The 17,791-nt window shown below is 33.9% G+C and overlaps 5 protein-coding genes across 5 annotated transcripts; 3 read left to right on the forward strand and 2 right to left on the reverse strand.

Moving 5' to 3' along the window:
• Positions 1-151: 151 nt before the first annotated feature.
• TVAGG3_0292270 (cyclin-dependent protein serine/threonine kinase protein) lies at positions 152-1,311 on the reverse strand (the record flags this gene model as incomplete). Its single annotated transcript, XM_001583843.1, has 1 exon — positions 173-1,294. The coding sequence occupies one exon, from the start codon at positions 1,292-1,294 to the stop codon at positions 173-175; it is 1,122 nt and encodes a 373-aa protein (XP_001583893.1).
• A 970-nt stretch (positions 1,312-2,281) lies between these two features.
• TVAGG3_0292280 (ribonuclease inhibitor domain-containing protein) lies at positions 2,282-3,844 on the forward strand (the record flags this gene model as incomplete). The annotated part of the gene is made up of 1 exon (XM_001583842.1): positions 2,282-3,844. One exon carries the CDS (start codon positions 2,282-2,284, stop codon positions 3,842-3,844), a length of 1,563 nt encoding a protein of 520 aa, XP_001583892.1.
• Positions 3,845-4,008: 164 nt separating this feature from the next.
• TVAGG3_0292290 (histone methyltransferase activity (H3-K4 specific)) lies at positions 4,009-9,829 on the reverse strand (the record flags this gene model as incomplete). The annotated part of the gene is made up of 1 exon (XM_001583841.1): positions 4,021-9,795. One exon carries the CDS (start codon positions 9,793-9,795, stop codon positions 4,021-4,023), a length of 5,775 nt encoding a protein of 1,924 aa, XP_001583891.1.
• Positions 9,830-10,714: 885 nt separating this feature from the next.
• Positions 10,715-12,562, forward strand: TVAGG3_0292300 (class II aminotransferase/8-amino-7-oxononanoate synthase family; the record flags this gene model as incomplete). The annotated part of the gene is made up of 1 exon (XM_001583840.2): positions 10,734-12,149. One exon carries the CDS (start codon positions 10,734-10,736, stop codon positions 12,147-12,149), a length of 1,416 nt encoding a protein of 471 aa, XP_001583890.1.
• A 548-nt stretch (positions 12,563-13,110) lies between these two features.
• Positions 13,111-17,725, forward strand: TVAGG3_0292310 (UDP-glucose:glycoprotein glucosyltransferase family; the record flags this gene model as incomplete). The annotated part of the gene is made up of 1 exon (XM_001583839.2): positions 13,413-17,324. One exon carries the CDS (start codon positions 13,413-13,415, stop codon positions 17,322-17,324), a length of 3,912 nt encoding a protein of 1,303 aa, XP_001583889.1.
• Positions 17,726-17,791: the final 66 nt, after the last annotated feature.

The raw sequence follows: 17,791 nt of genomic DNA on the forward strand, positions 1-17,791 counted from the left end.
ATGATGATAACAATGGAGATAATAATAATGACGATGAAGATAATGATAATGATGATGGCGATGAAGAGGATAACTCTGATGATGAATAAGATTGTGATGAAGAATAAAAATGGTGTAAATAATATATTTTTTTAAAATAGTTTTTTATTTGGAAAAATACAATTTTATTATTTTACATTTTAGCAGGTTTTGGTCTTGCTACTTGATTTCTAGCTAGATAAGCCTGTTGACGCTTTGCATCTGTCTTCATTGCGTGGTTCTCATCGAATGTTAGTCTATCCAGCTTTGCGGGATTAAGTCTGTCGTTTGGCGATGCGAGGAATGGATGGAGGAAGGCCTCTCTTATGGACATTCTCTCTTTCGGATTCACCTGAAGCAGTCCTTCCATGAGAGGAATTGCTTCTTTAGCTTCTTCTGGAATTACTTGTTCCAAGTACTGTCTGATGCTGCTAGCTTCAGCATGGAAGCTACTGAGTGCTTCCTTGTAGTTCTTCTCGTAGAACATGTATTCTTGGGCTTCTGGCCACTTATCGAAAGTTCCGCATTTCGAAATAATTGATTTCAGTTGGGAAACTACGTTTTCTTTGCCGTTATCAAGAGGAGATTTAAATAAGACCTTACCTGTAATCATTTCGTATAGTACACAGCCTAAACTCCAGTTGTCTATCTCTGGTCCATAATGTTTGGCTCCAAGACAAAGCTCTGGAGCACGATACCAGATTGTAACGACGTTCCATGGGGAGGATTCCTTGGAAATTCTATCTTTTTCTTTTGGAAATTCACGTGCAAGGCCAAAATCTCCCATTCTAATTGTATTATCGAGCTTTACGTAAATATTACTTGGTTTGATATCTCTGTGATATATGTTTCTTGAATGACAAAAATAGATGACCTGTAATATTTGTCTAAAGTAACATTTAACGTATTTTAAGTATTTGTCGAATTCTTGCGGCAATTTGCCGGAAGTAAACCATTGATAAATTAAACCTTGTAAGTCAAACTCGCAATATTCGAATACCATGTAAACATCTTTTGTTTGTAAGTCTGATTCTATTTTGAATAAATGAACAACGTTTTCGTTTTGAGACAATGCTCGAAGGATTTTAATTTCTCGCATAGCGTTTTCTGGGAAACCATTTTTCATGGCAATTTGATCTCTAGAAACCTTCTTTAAGGCAACGATTTGATTTGTTCCTTTCATTTTTGCTTTGGAAACAGCACCATAAGCACCCTTACCTACTGTTTCAACAATATCGAATGAATCTTCAATATTTTTAAGGCGTTGTTCAGTCATTTAAAATTTTATTGAAAATTCTAGCAAAAATTTTGTAAATTGTCAAAAAAATTGCAAAATGATATATTTGTTTGTTAATATTAAAATTGAATTCTCCTATATAATGGTATATTACACACCAATTAACTTCAGTTAAAGAAATTGTAAAATTTGGGTGTCACTTTTTTGAAAGAATGAATTTTTCATCTTTCAAATAACGAGGTATAACTCCATACATTATTAAAAATGTAGTGATTTGAATAGTGAACTACTTACAGTAGATGCATACAAAACAATTGGGCTCTGTAATATGGTCTAAAGTCTCAAAGAAATTGTTCTTTCATCATGTATTATTAAAATGCTCATTTTCGTATCAATCAAAAAGTGACATTTTAAAATGTTACCATATTCTCAATTGCAATCAGATATAGCAGAAGGAAAATTGTTTCTAAAATAATTCACCATCACATGAATTCATGTGATTTAATTATATCACTTCTTTTCAATCTATATTTTCACAATTCAAAAAAATTATAATTTCAATTCCGACATTCATATATTTCAATTCATTAAATTTGATGATTCATGATGCATTTGCATTTACAAATCTCGGAAACTATCAACAATTTTATTAAAAAAGCTATTAATAGTATAATATCACTTTCTCTATATCTATGTTTTGTTCCAATAGTTCTACATTTTCATAATCTCATTATTCGTCCAATTTTTCAGAAAGTTAATAAGAAATATCACAAATGTTTTATAATTTTTGGAATTAAACGTATATTTGGGTTGTTTATACTTGTTAGGTTTTTTACTTTTCATGGATCAAAAGGATCAACAAGAATTTCATAAATATTTTAAAGATGCTGACAAAAGGATTTATTTTAGTCATTCAGCTGACAATAACAGTAAGATTATGCTTTTCTCTTGTTAGATTTCCATTTTATTTAAAAATTTTGAATTATAATCTTTTTATAAAAACAAGTTATTCATTTGTATACATTGATGCTAACAATCAAACTCTTGTTGGATGCGAAGCAAGCAGTGGAGCAGAAATTGTTATTCCTAAATTGTCAAAGAGATATATATAGAAATAACTATGCATTCAAGAGTTGTAGAACAATCATTTCAGTTAGTTTCGAAGAAGATAGTCAAATTGTTAGTATTTCGAATTATAGTTTTTATAACACAGGTCTAAAAACAGCGAATCTGAGTCAATGTAAACAATTATCATTACTAAATGGATATTTATTTTACTATTGTAAATACTTAGAAACAGTTATTCTTCCACCAAATATTTCTTGTATTGGAATGCATTGTTTTAGGTTAAATAATAAACTTAAATCAATAGAATTACCAGATTCAGTTAAAATTCTTGAGTCAACAGCATTTAATCCATCAGGTTTAACACCCATAAATATTTCAAGTAACTCAAAATTAGAAAAAATTGATGAATATTGCTTTCAACAACTATCCTCATTATACATTCCTAAATATTTAAATGCAATGCCTCCAACAGCAATTGCTGAATGTCCTTTAGAAAGCATAGAAATTAATCCAGAAAACCAATATTTTAAATATGATTCAAAATTTCTGTTTTATGGAAGAACCAACTCAACATTATTTAAAGTTCTTCCAACCTATTCTGATAATGAACTGACTGTTCCTAATTATGTAACAGATATTGCTGATTATTGTTTTAATGGTTTAAATATTTTATCAATCAAACTACATAGCAGCATTGAAACCATTGGAATTTATGCATTTTATAATTGTGCTAACCTAACAAATATTACAATCCCTGAAAATGTCTCGCAAATTGGAGAATATGCATTTGCGAATTGTATATCACTTACTAGTATTTCAATTCCATCTAAAGTTTCTATTATTAGAATAAGTTTATTTTATAACTGCGAATCTTTATCAAACGCCATAATAGAAGATGGAATAGAAAACATTAATGATAAAGCATTTTTTTATTGCAGAAATTTGCGAAGAGTAGTAATTCCAAAATCTGTGAGCTGGATTGGTATAAATGCATTCAGTGGATGCACATCATTAACAAGTATTGAATTTATTAACAATGTCATTGTATTTGCTTTTAATGCATTTATTGGGTGCACATCATTAACAAGTATTAAATTTATAAACGATACCATAACATTGAATAAAGATATATTTAAAGGGTGCACAGCATTAGCTAAGATTGAAATTATTAACAGTGCTATTATAACGCAGGCTCAAACTATATTTGATAATATTCCTTTAAATATTTATATTCGTGAAAGGCTTCGCGTTAACGAAGTAAGTGACACAATAATTGCGAAAAATAGTCATTTATTTATTACAAGTGAAACAAAATTAGAAGGCAAATGCAAATTTTTTTTCGGGCAGAAGTCTGTTTATGTGCACATCCAATACCAGTTTAATACTATTGATCAACAAACGCAAGATATATTAGATTATATTGCTATTTCCATTATTCATCAGAATTTAAAACAAACTTTACTTTATGCTCAAGTTAGATTCCTAAACCGAATATGTTTTTTCGTAAATATTCACAAGTAAACAATGAAAATTTCTCCTTTAGTTGTTATACTCTTGTTGAAGAAATGTCTTTATTCTATGTTAATATAAAAAATCATTTTTTAAATTAATATACGATAAATTACATTTTATTTTTATAATATTTTTGTAATTATTATCTAAGAAAAAAAATGAAATAAAACAAAATTTAATAAAGATTACTGTTGTTGTTGCATCATTTGTTGTTGAATTGCCTGTTGTTGCATTGCTTGTTGTTGCAATGCCTGTTGCTGTTGAATCATTGCTTGTTGTTGCTGGAAATTCGCTGCTTGTTGCATCTGAATCGATGGATCTAATTGTGGAAATGCTTGTTTGACTTGTCTCAAGTATATCTCAAAATTAGATTGTTGCTGTTGTGGCTGTGGTTGTTGCTGCTGATTCAATGCATTTGGAAGTATGAATGGCTGTGGTTGTTTGAAGTTAAATGATGGTTGAATGTTTGTTTGCGCATTCAACAATCCTTGGAAATTAAATGTCAACTGTTTCTTCGCTGATCCTGGTTTCTTCTTTGGTGATTTCTTTGTTGCCAATGTAACTTGGTCTGAGTCTGATTCGTTGAATTCATCTCCTTCATTCTCATCTTCTCCTTCATCTTCTGCGTAACTCTTTTTAGCTCTTTTAGCTGATCTTTCTCTTGCAACTTTGATGATTGGAGAGATCATTGATGCTTCAGAAAGTTGCTGTTGTTGCAATGATTCAATTGCATTTGGATCTTCTTCCAACCGACGTTTGACGTATTTGTCGCATTTGTCGGCGTTTTCTAGTTTCTGCATCAGAGAAATAGTTATTGGATGTGTCAGACAGAAGTAGTCTGGACCTGATATTGTCAATGCCCTGTTCGATCTCTTCTTCGCTTCGATCTGTCTGATGATGCAGATCCATGGATTCGATGGAGCATTTCCTTCCCAGTAAATATCTGGTTGATCAACTAAAGAGACTTTGAAATAAGGGAATTCGCCGCCTCTGTCTAAGATCTCTGATCGATACCAAACTCTTTGTGAAGGATTGACAGCGGAGATGTATAATTTCTCGGAGCAGAAACCATCTGTGTAGAGATATCTCGCGTTGTGGAAATTAGGTCTGTCGTAAACAACTTTTCCAAGAGAAATCAATCGGGAAGAAGGAGAAAGATTGATTGGGAAAATTGGATTTCCTTTGTCATCAACTTCGTAATTAGGAACAATAACAAGTTTTCCATCTAAATTGGCTTCGTGACCTGAAATTCTTGGTTTCCTTTCATGTGGTGTTTTAACTAAATCTTTCAGTTTCTTGACAACTTTTCCTTCACTTGGATCTCCTTCGAAGATTTCCTTCATTCTTGCGTTGTCGTTGATATCAACTAAACCATGTTCTGCAACAAATTGGAGGATTTCTTTGTCTGTGCCTGTGAATTTTGGATCATCACACTTTTCTCTGACTTTGTCAAATAAATCAATTCTTTGAATGATTCTGACACCTGTATTAACCATCAATTTCTCTAAAATCCATGGTGGATCTTCTCTTTCTTCTTCATCTTTCTCTTCTTTTTCTTCTCCCTTTGGTTTATTTTCTTCTGTTTTTGGCGGTTTTTCGTCACTTTTTCGTGGTTTTTCGTCACTTTTTGGAGGTTTATTTTCTTCATTATTTGTATTGTTTTTGTTTTCGATTGAAATTGTTGTTTTTAGTTCGTTGTTCTGGAGAATGTCAATGGATTGAGAGGCAGTGATTGCTGGTGTTTGGTTTGATTCTGCTTCTGCTTTCTTCTCTTTGCGCCATTCTTCTAATTCATGGCAGTAATTAACTAATTTGTCAACATAATCACTGACTAAATTCAATGATTTGTTTGTCAAACCGCAAATTTCTCTGAATTCTTCATGATTTACAAAACCGTAATTTTGTAGCATGAAAATAATTGTTTTGTGGTCTCTCTTTGAGAGAGTATCGAATATCTTTGAAAGAGTTTGGTAGTTGAAAGGAATTTCTACACCATTTTCCTCTTTATATCTGATATAATTGTTCTTAAGACCGTTGATGATTGATTTTAATCTCGATGTCAAAACTTTTTGGTTTATACCATCTGATCTTGAGAACTTGAGTTTTTCATTGTTTCCAAATCCATGCAAATAGACACCGTGCAAGAGGAGTTTGTCGTCAGCGGATGTCCACCATTCTGCAGGTTTAGAACCAATAACATTTGGAACAATCAAGTCATCAGGGGCATTTGAACAACCTTGAACAGCAGAATTCAAGAAATGAAGGAATTCTAAGCGAGAAACTCTCCAATTTGAGTTTTCTTTGATCAGATTTGGTTCGAAATCATCTCTTCTCTTTCTGTTGAATTTCTCCTCGAAAACTTCTGTTTCTGGAGAAATACCTGATCTGTAAATAGCTTCAAGGATTTGGCTTTGATTTGGAAATGCTTCGCATAACCAACTGATCACGACATGAGAAACAGCTTTGATTTCGGAGATTTCGCATGAAAAACCGCAATTTTCATAGATAATTCTCCATCTTCCCCATCCGAATCTCATCAAATTGATGACTAATGTATCGAGTTTTTTATGGGACCAATAGAAATCGAGAGTTCCTCTTTTCTCGATTGGTCTTAGCGGGAATTCCGGTGCAGGTATCTTTCCTGTTTCTCCTTCCACTTCTCTCTTGAATCTTCTTCTTTCAGCGATTGTCATATCATCGTAAATATCATCTTCAACGACAACAGGCAAATATTTCTGCCAAAAATTGGGATCAGAGATATCTACATCTTCATTTTCATCATCAACTTCGAATTTAGCTTTACTAAATGTTGATCCATCACCCGCACCAATATTTGTGTGTTTGATTTTTGTGGATCTGTTGATAATGGAATCAATATCTTCTTCACCAAATTTTTCTGCATCTGTTTTATCATCTTTTTCAAATGCGTAATACGCACCTAATCTCAGAAGTTTTTCTATATCTTCTGTTTTCATTTGTTGCTTTCCTGTTCCTTCTAGAACTGCGTGATCCAAGCCAAGTTTATATGATGCTCTATCAAACATCTTTCGTTCATAACTGTTTGCAGTAATGAATCTATAAACTTTGACTTCTTTTGTCTGACCAATTCTGTGGCATCTTGCTGTTGCTTGGATATCATTCTGTGGATTCCAATCAGAGTCATAAATAATAACAGTATCTGCTGATGTCAAGTTAATTCCCAAACCGCCGGCATGTGTACAAAGAAGGAAAACAAAAATAGGTGAATTCGGTTTATTATATCTATCAATTGCTTTTTGTCGTTCATCACCTCTGATTGTTCCATCAATTCTTTCATACTCGTAACCTCTGTTATACAAGTAATCCTGTAAAATATCAAGCATGCGAGTCATCTGACTGAAAATCAATACTCTGTGGCCGTCATTTTTCAGTTTTGCCAATAATTTGTCAAGTAAAATCATTTTTCCAGAACTTCTTATCAATGATTCTTCGACAAATCCATCGGGAAGTGGTTCATTTGCAGGTATTTTACTCATATCTCTTCTTTCTATGAGAATCTGTTCTTCAGCGCCATTCAACAAGTAAGGATGATTACAAACTTTTCTTAATTCCATGAAAATATTATTTAAATTCGTTGAATTGTTCTTGTGTGCGCCTCTTGTTAAATATTCCGTGTTCTTTTGATATATACTTTGATAATACAACTTCTGGTGTTGCGTCATCGCACACTCTATAATGACTTCTTCCAATGGTTTGATGCCTTTTTCAACGTCACTTTTCATTCTTCTCAACATCAACGGTTTCAAAATTCCTTGCAATTCAGTGATTTGCTCGTGTTCTTCTAGTTTTCCGAATTGTGCTTGAAAGGCTTCGATGTCATTAAACTTTTCTTCATCGAGATAGTTTAACAATGACCAAAGCTCAGTGATATTGTTTTGTAATGGTGTTCCTGTCAAAAGTAATTTGTATTGTGTGTGGTAATCTTTCAAAGCTTGCATCAGTTTTGAATTCGTGTTTTTGAGACGATGTGCTTCATCAATACAGATTACTTGCCATTCTATAGAGTTGAAGATATTCCTGTCACTGATGATGTATTCATATGTCGTCAGTAAAATGTGGAATTTCGGAATTGGTGTTTCCGAAAAGAATAACTCGTATTCGGCCATTTGATCACGTCGTGGTTTGATGCCTGAGTAACAAGCAACTTTCATTGTGGTCCATTCTTTGATTTCGCGCTCCCATTGTTCGATTGTTGACAATGGACAGATAATTAAGAATGGTCCCCATACTTTTTGAACGCGATGGAGATAGTAGAGGAAGGAGATGGACTGGAGAGTCTTGCCAAGGCCCATTTCATCGGCTAAAATGGCGTTTTGGTTGTTGAACCATGATTTGACTAAAAAACAAACGCCTTCGATCTGGTAAGGACGGATTGTGTAGCCGGACTTCGATTGTGGGAAGTCTTCAATGGGTTTGTACTCTTCTGGAGATGGTTTCGGAGGAATGAATCTATCTTGCATCGGAGGAATCTTGTTGTTGGCTTCAAACTGGGAAATGAGTTCTGGTGAGCCAAGGGATTCGGCTGTTTCCCATGTATTTTGGTCGTAGTCGAGTTTTGTCCATTTTGTAAGATAATAAGTGACACCATCCTTCTCGTGAGAGCCAACAATCTTCTCTGGTGTCTCAAAGATAGGATTGAAGTATGGTAATGGTGGTGCTTCTTTCGGATGTTCTTTATGATATCTTTTTGCAAGTTTTTCGCCATGTTTTGTACTGAAAACTTGTTCTTTCGGTACCCATTGGCACGCTTTGTATGATTTGTTGAAGAATTTAACGAAGTATTCTGTCTGTTCGTCATTTACAACGCGATGAGCGAAAATTTTCTGAACTGCCGCAGAATTGTTGTTGAGTTGTTCTTCTGACTCTGTTTCAGTGTCAGTCTCGTAAAGCATGTCATCGCTAATTTCTCCGACATGCATGTCTTCATCTCTCAAATTATTCTTTGAGCCGGAAGGAACGACTTTTTCGGGGCGATTGTTGTCTTCCTCTTCTTCATTGCCGGTGGAGAGCTCGTCGGACTTCTTGGTAGCTGCTTTCTTGATGTCTTCGTTCGAAGAAGATTTGGATTTCTTTTTCTTCGGAGTTTCTTTAGTAGATTCGGAAGATTTCGATTTCTTGACGGTTTTCTCTTTGGCTGGTTTCTCTTTTGGCTGTTCTTCTTCGTCTTTCTTTTTCCTCCTCCTTTTCTTTGTATTTTCTTCAGGAAGAGGTTCTGTAGATTCAGATTTCAGCTTCCTCTTCTCCTTGAGGCTCGTTGTCTCGTTGTCATCATCGCTTTCCATCTCTGGTTTGAAGCCCCAACATGAGATATTCTTAATATTGATATGGCGGCCATCTTTTTGGGGAGCAATCTTGTAGGTGTACTCACCATTTGAGTCCCATGTAATGTCGTCCTCACTTTCTTGAGTGAAGATTTTATATCTTAATTCGATCGGCTTTTTCGCAACTTTGAATGGAACCGAGACAGAGAAATACCCTTGATCAGCTGGAAATAGTTGTAAGGAATTTGAGCGCTCCCAGCAACCTAATTCTGGAGCATCGCCAATTAAGAACATTTGATCCGTTAAAGCATCTTGGGCTGCAACTCTGAATCTAGCAATGAACATGCTGCTAGGAGGCTTTGTGTTATAGCCTTCGCGTACGACAAGTGCTGTTTTGAATTTTGGAATTGTTCGTGGAGGAATTTCTTCGTAGATGATTAATCCGTCTGGGTTTTTGATTGCATATCGGTAAGTTTTTTCGCATGGTGAACGTACGAATGACACAACTAACTTGTAGTTGTATGTGCCGGCGATCTCTTCGAATTCGGGAGCTTTTTCCGGATCTCCAGCTCCTAACTCTTGAGTATCACCAACAATGATGAGCTTAGAGCCAGTATCTGGATAAGCTCTCACGTAAAACACCATTTTCATACGCACCATTTTTTTTATTGAAAGTTCCTACATTCTTCATAAGGTCATAAATCTACATTTTCGCATAAAAAATATTGATATTCATCTCAATCCTCATTATTTATAAAGGCAAGCAAATTTTACATTTTTCTAATTTTTGGAAAGACCTGATTCAAAAAGAATTGAGTGTTTCCTGTCATTCCTTTTAAATTTTTACTAAAATTAGATAAAATATATATACTTCATGCAGTTCTAATTCATACTATTACATAAAATCCCATGGATAATGATTCTGATATCATTTTTTCACTTTTCAAAGTTGACGGATTTTTCAGATCTGTAGGAGTTTTTTTCTCGAAAACAGAAGCAATAAAGAAGCCATTTTAGCTAGGAAATATAGTCTTATAGAAAAAATAATGCATAATAACTTTCTAAATGACTATATATGATGAATTTTATTAAGAATCGAAGTTTATTAAACTTTAAAAAGCAAATTATGTGTTATTCACTTATATATTTCTGATTATTTACAATAGTTAAGCTTATAATTTCATTCCAGAAGTAAGTGATAGTTATTTCAACATTGATTGAAATTCTTTATCAAACAAGAGATAATAACTTATATAAACATTGATCATCCTCATTGAATCTAATCATGTTATTATATTTTTGCAAGGATTTATTTGATAAAGAATGAACGTGTAACCTTGCTGCGGTATAAATGGGTGATTGGTCGTATATTTATAATTTATTGCAGTTTATGGATATGTTTTGGGTAGTCCTTATTCAAATACCATCTCTAAGAAAAAAAAGTCTTCTCAAAATTGAGGAAGACTCAAAAATTTTAATAAAAGATTGGCCGTAAAATCACAATAAAAAATCCAAATATAGCATTTATGGATTACGGTAGAAATACCAAGAAATCAAAATATTTCAATTATATTCGATCACTTTCTTTTTTCAACTGAATGGTGGTCTCTTTCGTTGAAGAATTTTTAGCCGGTATTTGGGCATCAACCCCAAAGCACTTAATCTTTGAGGTTGCTCTTATTGTTGCAATCTTTCTTTTGCTTACACAAAAGCCACGTGAAATTATAAAGAATGATGATGAACTTACTACAGCCGAAGAAGACGCAATTATCGCTCAATGGACACCAAAGCCAATAGTTCCAGAACTTCCGGATGATTATGATCCATCGGTGCTAGATCCAAAAGTTATTTTCAGTGCTCCAACAGATAAAATCACAGTCGAAGGCAAGGAAGCCCTTAACTTTGCTGTTCCAAACTTCTTTGGTCTTAACAATAACAAGGAACTCTTAGATGCTGCTCAAAAAGCTATTGATCATTACGCCGTTGGTGCCTGCGGTCCCCGCCAGTTCTACGGTACAATGGATGCTCACCTTGATGTAGAAGAAGCTATTGCTAAATGGACAGGTGTTGAAGACTCAGTTAACTATTGCTTCCCATTCGCTACAACAACCTCTGTTATCCAGGCCTTTGCTCATAACACTGATGTTGTTTTCATTGATGAATACTGCTGGTTCGCTATCAAAGTTGGTTCTGAATTAACCCGTGGAAAAGTTGTTGTTTACAAACATAACGATATGGGCGATCTCCGTGATAAGATCATCAAGACAAAGAACAGTTTCGAGCGTTGGGAAAAGTGCAATCGTTGGGTTGTCGCTGAAGGCATTTCTACAAACGATGGCACAATTGTCGACCTTCCAGCCATTATCAAGCTTCGCCACGAATTCTGCTTGCGTATCATCCTTGATGAAACAAACTCATTCGGTGCTCTTGGTAAAACAGGACGTGGTGCTTGCGAACATTTCGATATCGATCGTTCTGAAGTTGAAATTTCTATCGGTTCTTATGGTACAGCTCTTGCTTCTCTTGGTGGTTTCACAATTTCTACAAAGGAACTCTGCGCCCATCAGAGATTATCTTCTCATGCTTACATCTTCTCAGCTTCTCCACCTCCATACGCCGTCATCTGCGCACGCCGTGCTGTAGAGATTGTCCAGAAGGATGGCGCTGAGCGTATCGCTAAACTTCGTGAGAATATCCAACTTATGAGAAACGAACTCCACGATGTACAAGGCCTTGAAATCATTTCAGACGCTATCTCTCCAATCGTTCACCTCAAGCTTGGAAAGGAAACAGGATACAAGGAAGCAAATACTCTCCTCCAGAAGGTCTGCGACGAAGCTCTTAACGACGCTTCTGCTCCAACATTCATTGTTAAGTCTAAATTCGCTCTCAACAGAGATGCAAACAAGGAAAGACCAACAATCAAGATCTACGTCGCTCCAATTCACACAGAAGAAGAAATCAAGAACGCCGCTGCTGCAATCAAGCGTGCTGCTCAAAAGATCTTGGCTTAAATTACTATTAATTTTATACCTTCTTTCTTGATTACTTTTAAAAAGATTATTTCTTTTCCATCTCTTTATAATATTATAAAAATCGAACTCTAAATAGATATTTTGTTACAAATCAAAGAAGTTTAAACATCGAAATTTTGCATCTCAAAAATTCAACGACAGAATTCCTCGTAATTTTGAATTCTTATGTCCCTTATGATTCATATTCAAATACCTTGAATATAGAAAAAGTTACTAAAATTTGAGGAAATGATTGCAAAAAGAAAAAAAAATCGGCTTTATTATATAAATTATTTATGAATTACAATGATCTCTACAAATAGTGCACAGTGCCTCATATAAGCTTTTGCTGTTTCTGATTTCAATTTTATACATTTTGATTGGAATAGTAATAACTCAAATTTAGACGATAGTTACTACACTTATGCGAATGCAGTACGTCTTCATTCATCTTTTTAGTTGTTGTTGTTGAAATAAAAACATTATTATTTTACTATCTTAAAATAAGAATTTTGTTATGGTAATGATATTTTTAACAATAATGATGACATTAGATCAACTCTTAAATGAGATTTTATCAAATATGATATTAAAATCAAAAATTAGATGTTTTTTATGAGTAAAAACGAGTTCATTTAACGTTTTGACTAATTATACATTACTTTTATTTTCCAAAATTTTTTAAAAATTGAAATTTTCACGAGAAAATTCAAAAATTTGATTTTCATTTTTGAATTTTTGAATTTTTTTTGGAATTTTGAGTTGATCAATTAAACAGAATGAGTTATGGAAATGCTTTATACATCTCACAAGGTGATGAATGAAAGATGAATCTTAAAAAATTATTTTAAATCACAAATATCATCCTCATTATCATTTGTTCCAAAAAGAATAGTACTAAGTATTGATAAACTATGATCTATTTTTGTAAAATACTTGAATGAAAAGAGTAAAATTAAAGCTTTTATTCATTTTTATATTAGATTTAAACGAAATCCCGAACCCGATATATCCCAAGGATATATATCCAAGATGCTCTTGCTATTCTCTTCAGTACTTCGCCTATTAATTACCAAATATGCTTATGCTAATATCGATCACAAAAATACAAAAATCATCGTTTGGAACTCGTGGAACTACCTTTAAATGCAAACATAGAACATGCCCTACACAAATTCAGCAAGTGATTGAGGGAGTATTACCAATGAGATTTCAAATCTGAAAACTTTTGATAAAAAAAATCCAAAAAAATTTTTTTCAAATATGATCTCCTTTGTACTATTTTCACTTGTTTCCAGTACATTTAGGCCAGATCATGAAGTTGTAATGAGCACGGTAGCACCATGGGATGAAAGTCCTTTGTTTGACCACGTGTTATTTTTCATGACCGATTTTTCAAAGGAATTTGCGACATCATTTTTGAAAGAAATCATTCTAAACCATGACCAAATCAATAACGAAACATATATTTGGAATACTGCGTATAAAATCTTACCATCGTATCATCATGCTTATTTGAAGTCACAAATTGAGCTTGGCTTTTATACACTACGCGGAGAAATGTATCGCGAAATGGCACGTACAAAAGGCGGCTCAAATTTCCCAGATTTAATAGTAATTGGTAAAAAACTCGATACAAAAGAAATATCATGCCATTATTTACCATCTGATGAGATTGATGTACAGCCTTTCGAACTTCAATACGGTGTACCTCAGTCAATTGTCTATGCAAACATTCTAAACAAAGAAGTTGCAAATTTTGTTCTTAACCTGATCGAAACAAATATTCCATTTTCACTTCGTCCAACATCAAAGACAGGCAAATTTGGAGTTCACCTTCGCGGTTTCGGAGTTGAAATGCGTCCATTTAAATATTCTATGGAATATGGTGTCAAAGATTCAATTATTCTCGAATCAAAGAATGAAGTTCATCTTCATAAAGACGAAACTACAGAAAACATCAGCGGAATTCCAGAATCTTTCTACGATATTCAAAACGAACAATATTTTAGCGAAAAATTTACATCATGGGTCGAAAAACATAACGACACAGATTTAGTAAGACTCATGCGTGACTTTTCAAACAATTACCCTCTTTACATTAATGAAATTCTCAAAACAAACGTAACAAATACTTCAATTAAAGATTTGGATAGACTTTACAGCCTTAGATACAACGGAAGGATGGTTTCTTCTATTAATGGCCGCGTTGTCGAACCAAATAATTTGGATATATTTTCACTTATCGATATCATCAATAAAGAACGTACATCACGTCAAATACTTAGAGATGAGTTCAAATTAAACAAAACTCAGCTCAACAAAGTCTTCAAATCCCGAAAGATCGACATTTCGGTTGTTTTCTTTGATACAAGGTCAAAATACGTACAATGGTATGACAATGTTACTGAAGATCCAAGATTCGAAAATTACAATGACGATTTTGAGATTTTCTACGGTCCATTATATCAAATGCCAAGAGTTCGTCGTGCTCTTGCTCAGTATGTTTCCTTTGTTGATCCAACAACATTTGGCGGGTTCTACCAGCTCTATTGGGGCTCAAATCTCGTTGAAGACGGATTTCCAGTTAATTTCGGAATTGTTCCTTCATTTAACCTCGGAAACAAGGTCTCCAGACGCGTTGCATTCGCCTTCTACCACCTTGCAAGGAATGTCAACAGTTCTGAGGCAATTCAGTTCCTTATTGACTCTTTCCTCATTGCCGGCATCGATAAAAAGACTAATTATGCCAACATGGCAACACTAGCAACATACAGTGCTGCATACAAGCTCCATTGCAACTCAAAATGTCTGAAATGGTCCAAATTGCATAAATTGTATGCAGGATCACCAGAATTAGACATGATTTTAGAGACAAACAAGTACATTTCTGATACACAAGTCCAGATTCCATCGAATTTCATGAATGGAAAGGATATTGAAACAAAATCAGGCATGCAATCGATCCATTACCATGCTCAGATGCAAATTACGGAGATTGGACGCATGATTGCACAGTTTGGAATCAAAGAAACTGATCCTTTCGATTCATTAGATTTAATTTCGAGGAATTTCTTCTTAGCGAAGACTTTAGACAACAAAGTCTTGAACTACAACCCAGTATCCCTCAAGATATCCTCATTAACATATGATAGACAACTTGAATTCCTCAAATTCATTTCAAACACGAAATGGGATCATATTGATGAAGGCAAGATCAACAACTACTACTTCCTGTTCTGTAACGAATCTGTTAATACCTCCACTTTCTTTTCATTTGCCAAAAAGAACAGATTCAACAAATCCAAGTTCAAAGTCAATCCAGAAATTCCACATTCCCTTCAATCCATATTCCCACAAGACAGAACAACATGTACATTAGTTGTTAACGGCCGTATCTACAGCGATATCGATCCAAACAACGAAGAATTCCTTCAGTTAGTTGATGATTGGAACACTTATTTTGTTATGGACCAAATTTATCCACTTAGTTCAAACATCAGTTGTAATTTCAGCGAATTCAACTGTTATTTATCATCATTGTATATTGATTGGATGTCTGATGACATTGTTCGTCGTTTCCAATCCGACGACATGTTCAATATCAACAACAGTTTGATATACAAGACAAAAGAATCATCAACTGACATTGTTTGGGAATTATTAATTGATCCAACAAAAAGAAGTTTCCAACGAATTTCTTCTATAATTAATTACGTTGAGAAACATGATCTCGCACGTATCCATCTATGTATTCTTCCTCCTTTGGAACTCAATGAATCATTCACGACATTGACAACATATTACAGGAATACATTGGATTGTGATTACGCTGTATTCAGTTTTCTCAATGATACAACGACATATTCAGCAATGCCTGATATGCCGATGTCATGGGTATATGAATCAATGCGTGCTTCTACTGATTTAGATAATATTTTATTATCTGAATTAACTACACATTCACAAGAAGGTGTTTATGTTGTAACAAATCTTCTTGTTGAAGGAATGTGTCTAACAACACAACAAGACACAGCTAGTGGTACAGAACTGCAACTAACAAATGAAATGAATGAAAGAGAAAGCGATACAATTGTTATGCAGAATGGTTATTACCAATTACAAGGAAAACCAGGTATATGGAATATAGAACTTGGTGGTTCTAGATCTGCATCAATTTTCGAACTTTCTAAATCACAAGTTGTCATTGATTCATTTGTAAGTCCAATGAAAATAATTAAAGTTAAGTATTTGCCAGGAAAAGAAGGAATGGAAGTGAATAACGTAAGTAGCAGTGATAACTATAAAACAACAGATCGTGTGGATGTTTTCAGTGTTGCTAGTGGTCATTTGTACGAAAGACTTCTTAAGATCATGATGCTTTCTGTAAGAAAACAATCAACACATAATGTCAAATTCTGGATTGTTAAGAATTTCCTTTCTCCAACATTCAAAGCGACATTGCCAATTATGTCTTCTAAATATAATTTCTCGTATCAGTTGGTTTCATATAAATGGCCAACGTGGTTACGTCCACAATACGAGAAACAAAGAATCATTTGGGGTAATAAGATTTTGTTCTTAGATACAATTTTCCCGCTTGATTTAGAACGTGTTATTTATATTGATTCGGATCAAATTGTTAGAACTGATTTGAATGAATTAATGAGAATGGACTTCCACGGTGCTCCTTACGCGTTCACGCCAATGTGTAACTCAAGAAATGAAACAGAACCATTCAGATTCTGGAAACAAGGATATTGGCTTGAATATCTTCAAGGAAAACCTTATCATATTTCTGCTTTGTTTGCTGTTGATCTTGTTAGATATCGCGATCTTTCTGCTGGTGATCAACTTAGATTCCATTATCAACAGCTTTCTGCTGATCATGGATCTCTTTCTAACCTCGATCAGGATCTTCCGAACTACGCACAACATACAATACCTATTTTCTCTCTCCCACAAGAGTGGCTGTGGTGCGAAACATGGTGTTCTGATGAAACAATGTCAACTGCAAAGACAATTGATTTGTGCAACAACCCACTCACACACGCACCTAAGTTACGCATTGCTCAGACACGAATTGAAGAGTGGCCTGGCTTTGATTCTTTAGCACGTAACATCAGTGCAAGCCCAGATGACTATCAATATCAATTCTTTAAGAATGGAATATAAAGATAAAAAATTTATTTGATATTGTATATTTCTTATATACTTTTATGATGTAAAATAGCCTTCTCATATTGAATTTTAAAAATGAAATGAGCTTATTTACCTTCAGTTTAATTATAAAAATTGAATTTCTTAAATCAAATTTGATTCAAAATATAGGATTGAGAGTTTTGGACAGATGATTGGAGTCAACATTCATTAAACGGATCCATTAATCGACATATACAGCATTTAATTGTGTGAACTCAGTAAGCATGAGAAGTAGTCCAACTTTTAGTAGTAATAATCAGCGACCAATATTTACAAATATATATTTATTAAGTTCTAACTAGCTTATACAGTTGAGTTTGCTCTCGGAGACAACAATTATATGATCTCATATTATATTTACTCCAAACATTCACAAAACAAAGGAAGGAAAGTAAATTAAACATGACTTACCAAAATTATCTTCAAAATAACAATAATAC

The sequence above is a fragment of the Trichomonas vaginalis genome, chromosome V (genome assembly GCF_026262505.1).
Source record: "Trichomonas vaginalis G3 chromosome V, whole genome shotgun sequence".
Taxonomy (NCBI): domain Eukaryota; phylum Parabasalia; order Trichomonadida; family Trichomonadidae; genus Trichomonas; species Trichomonas vaginalis.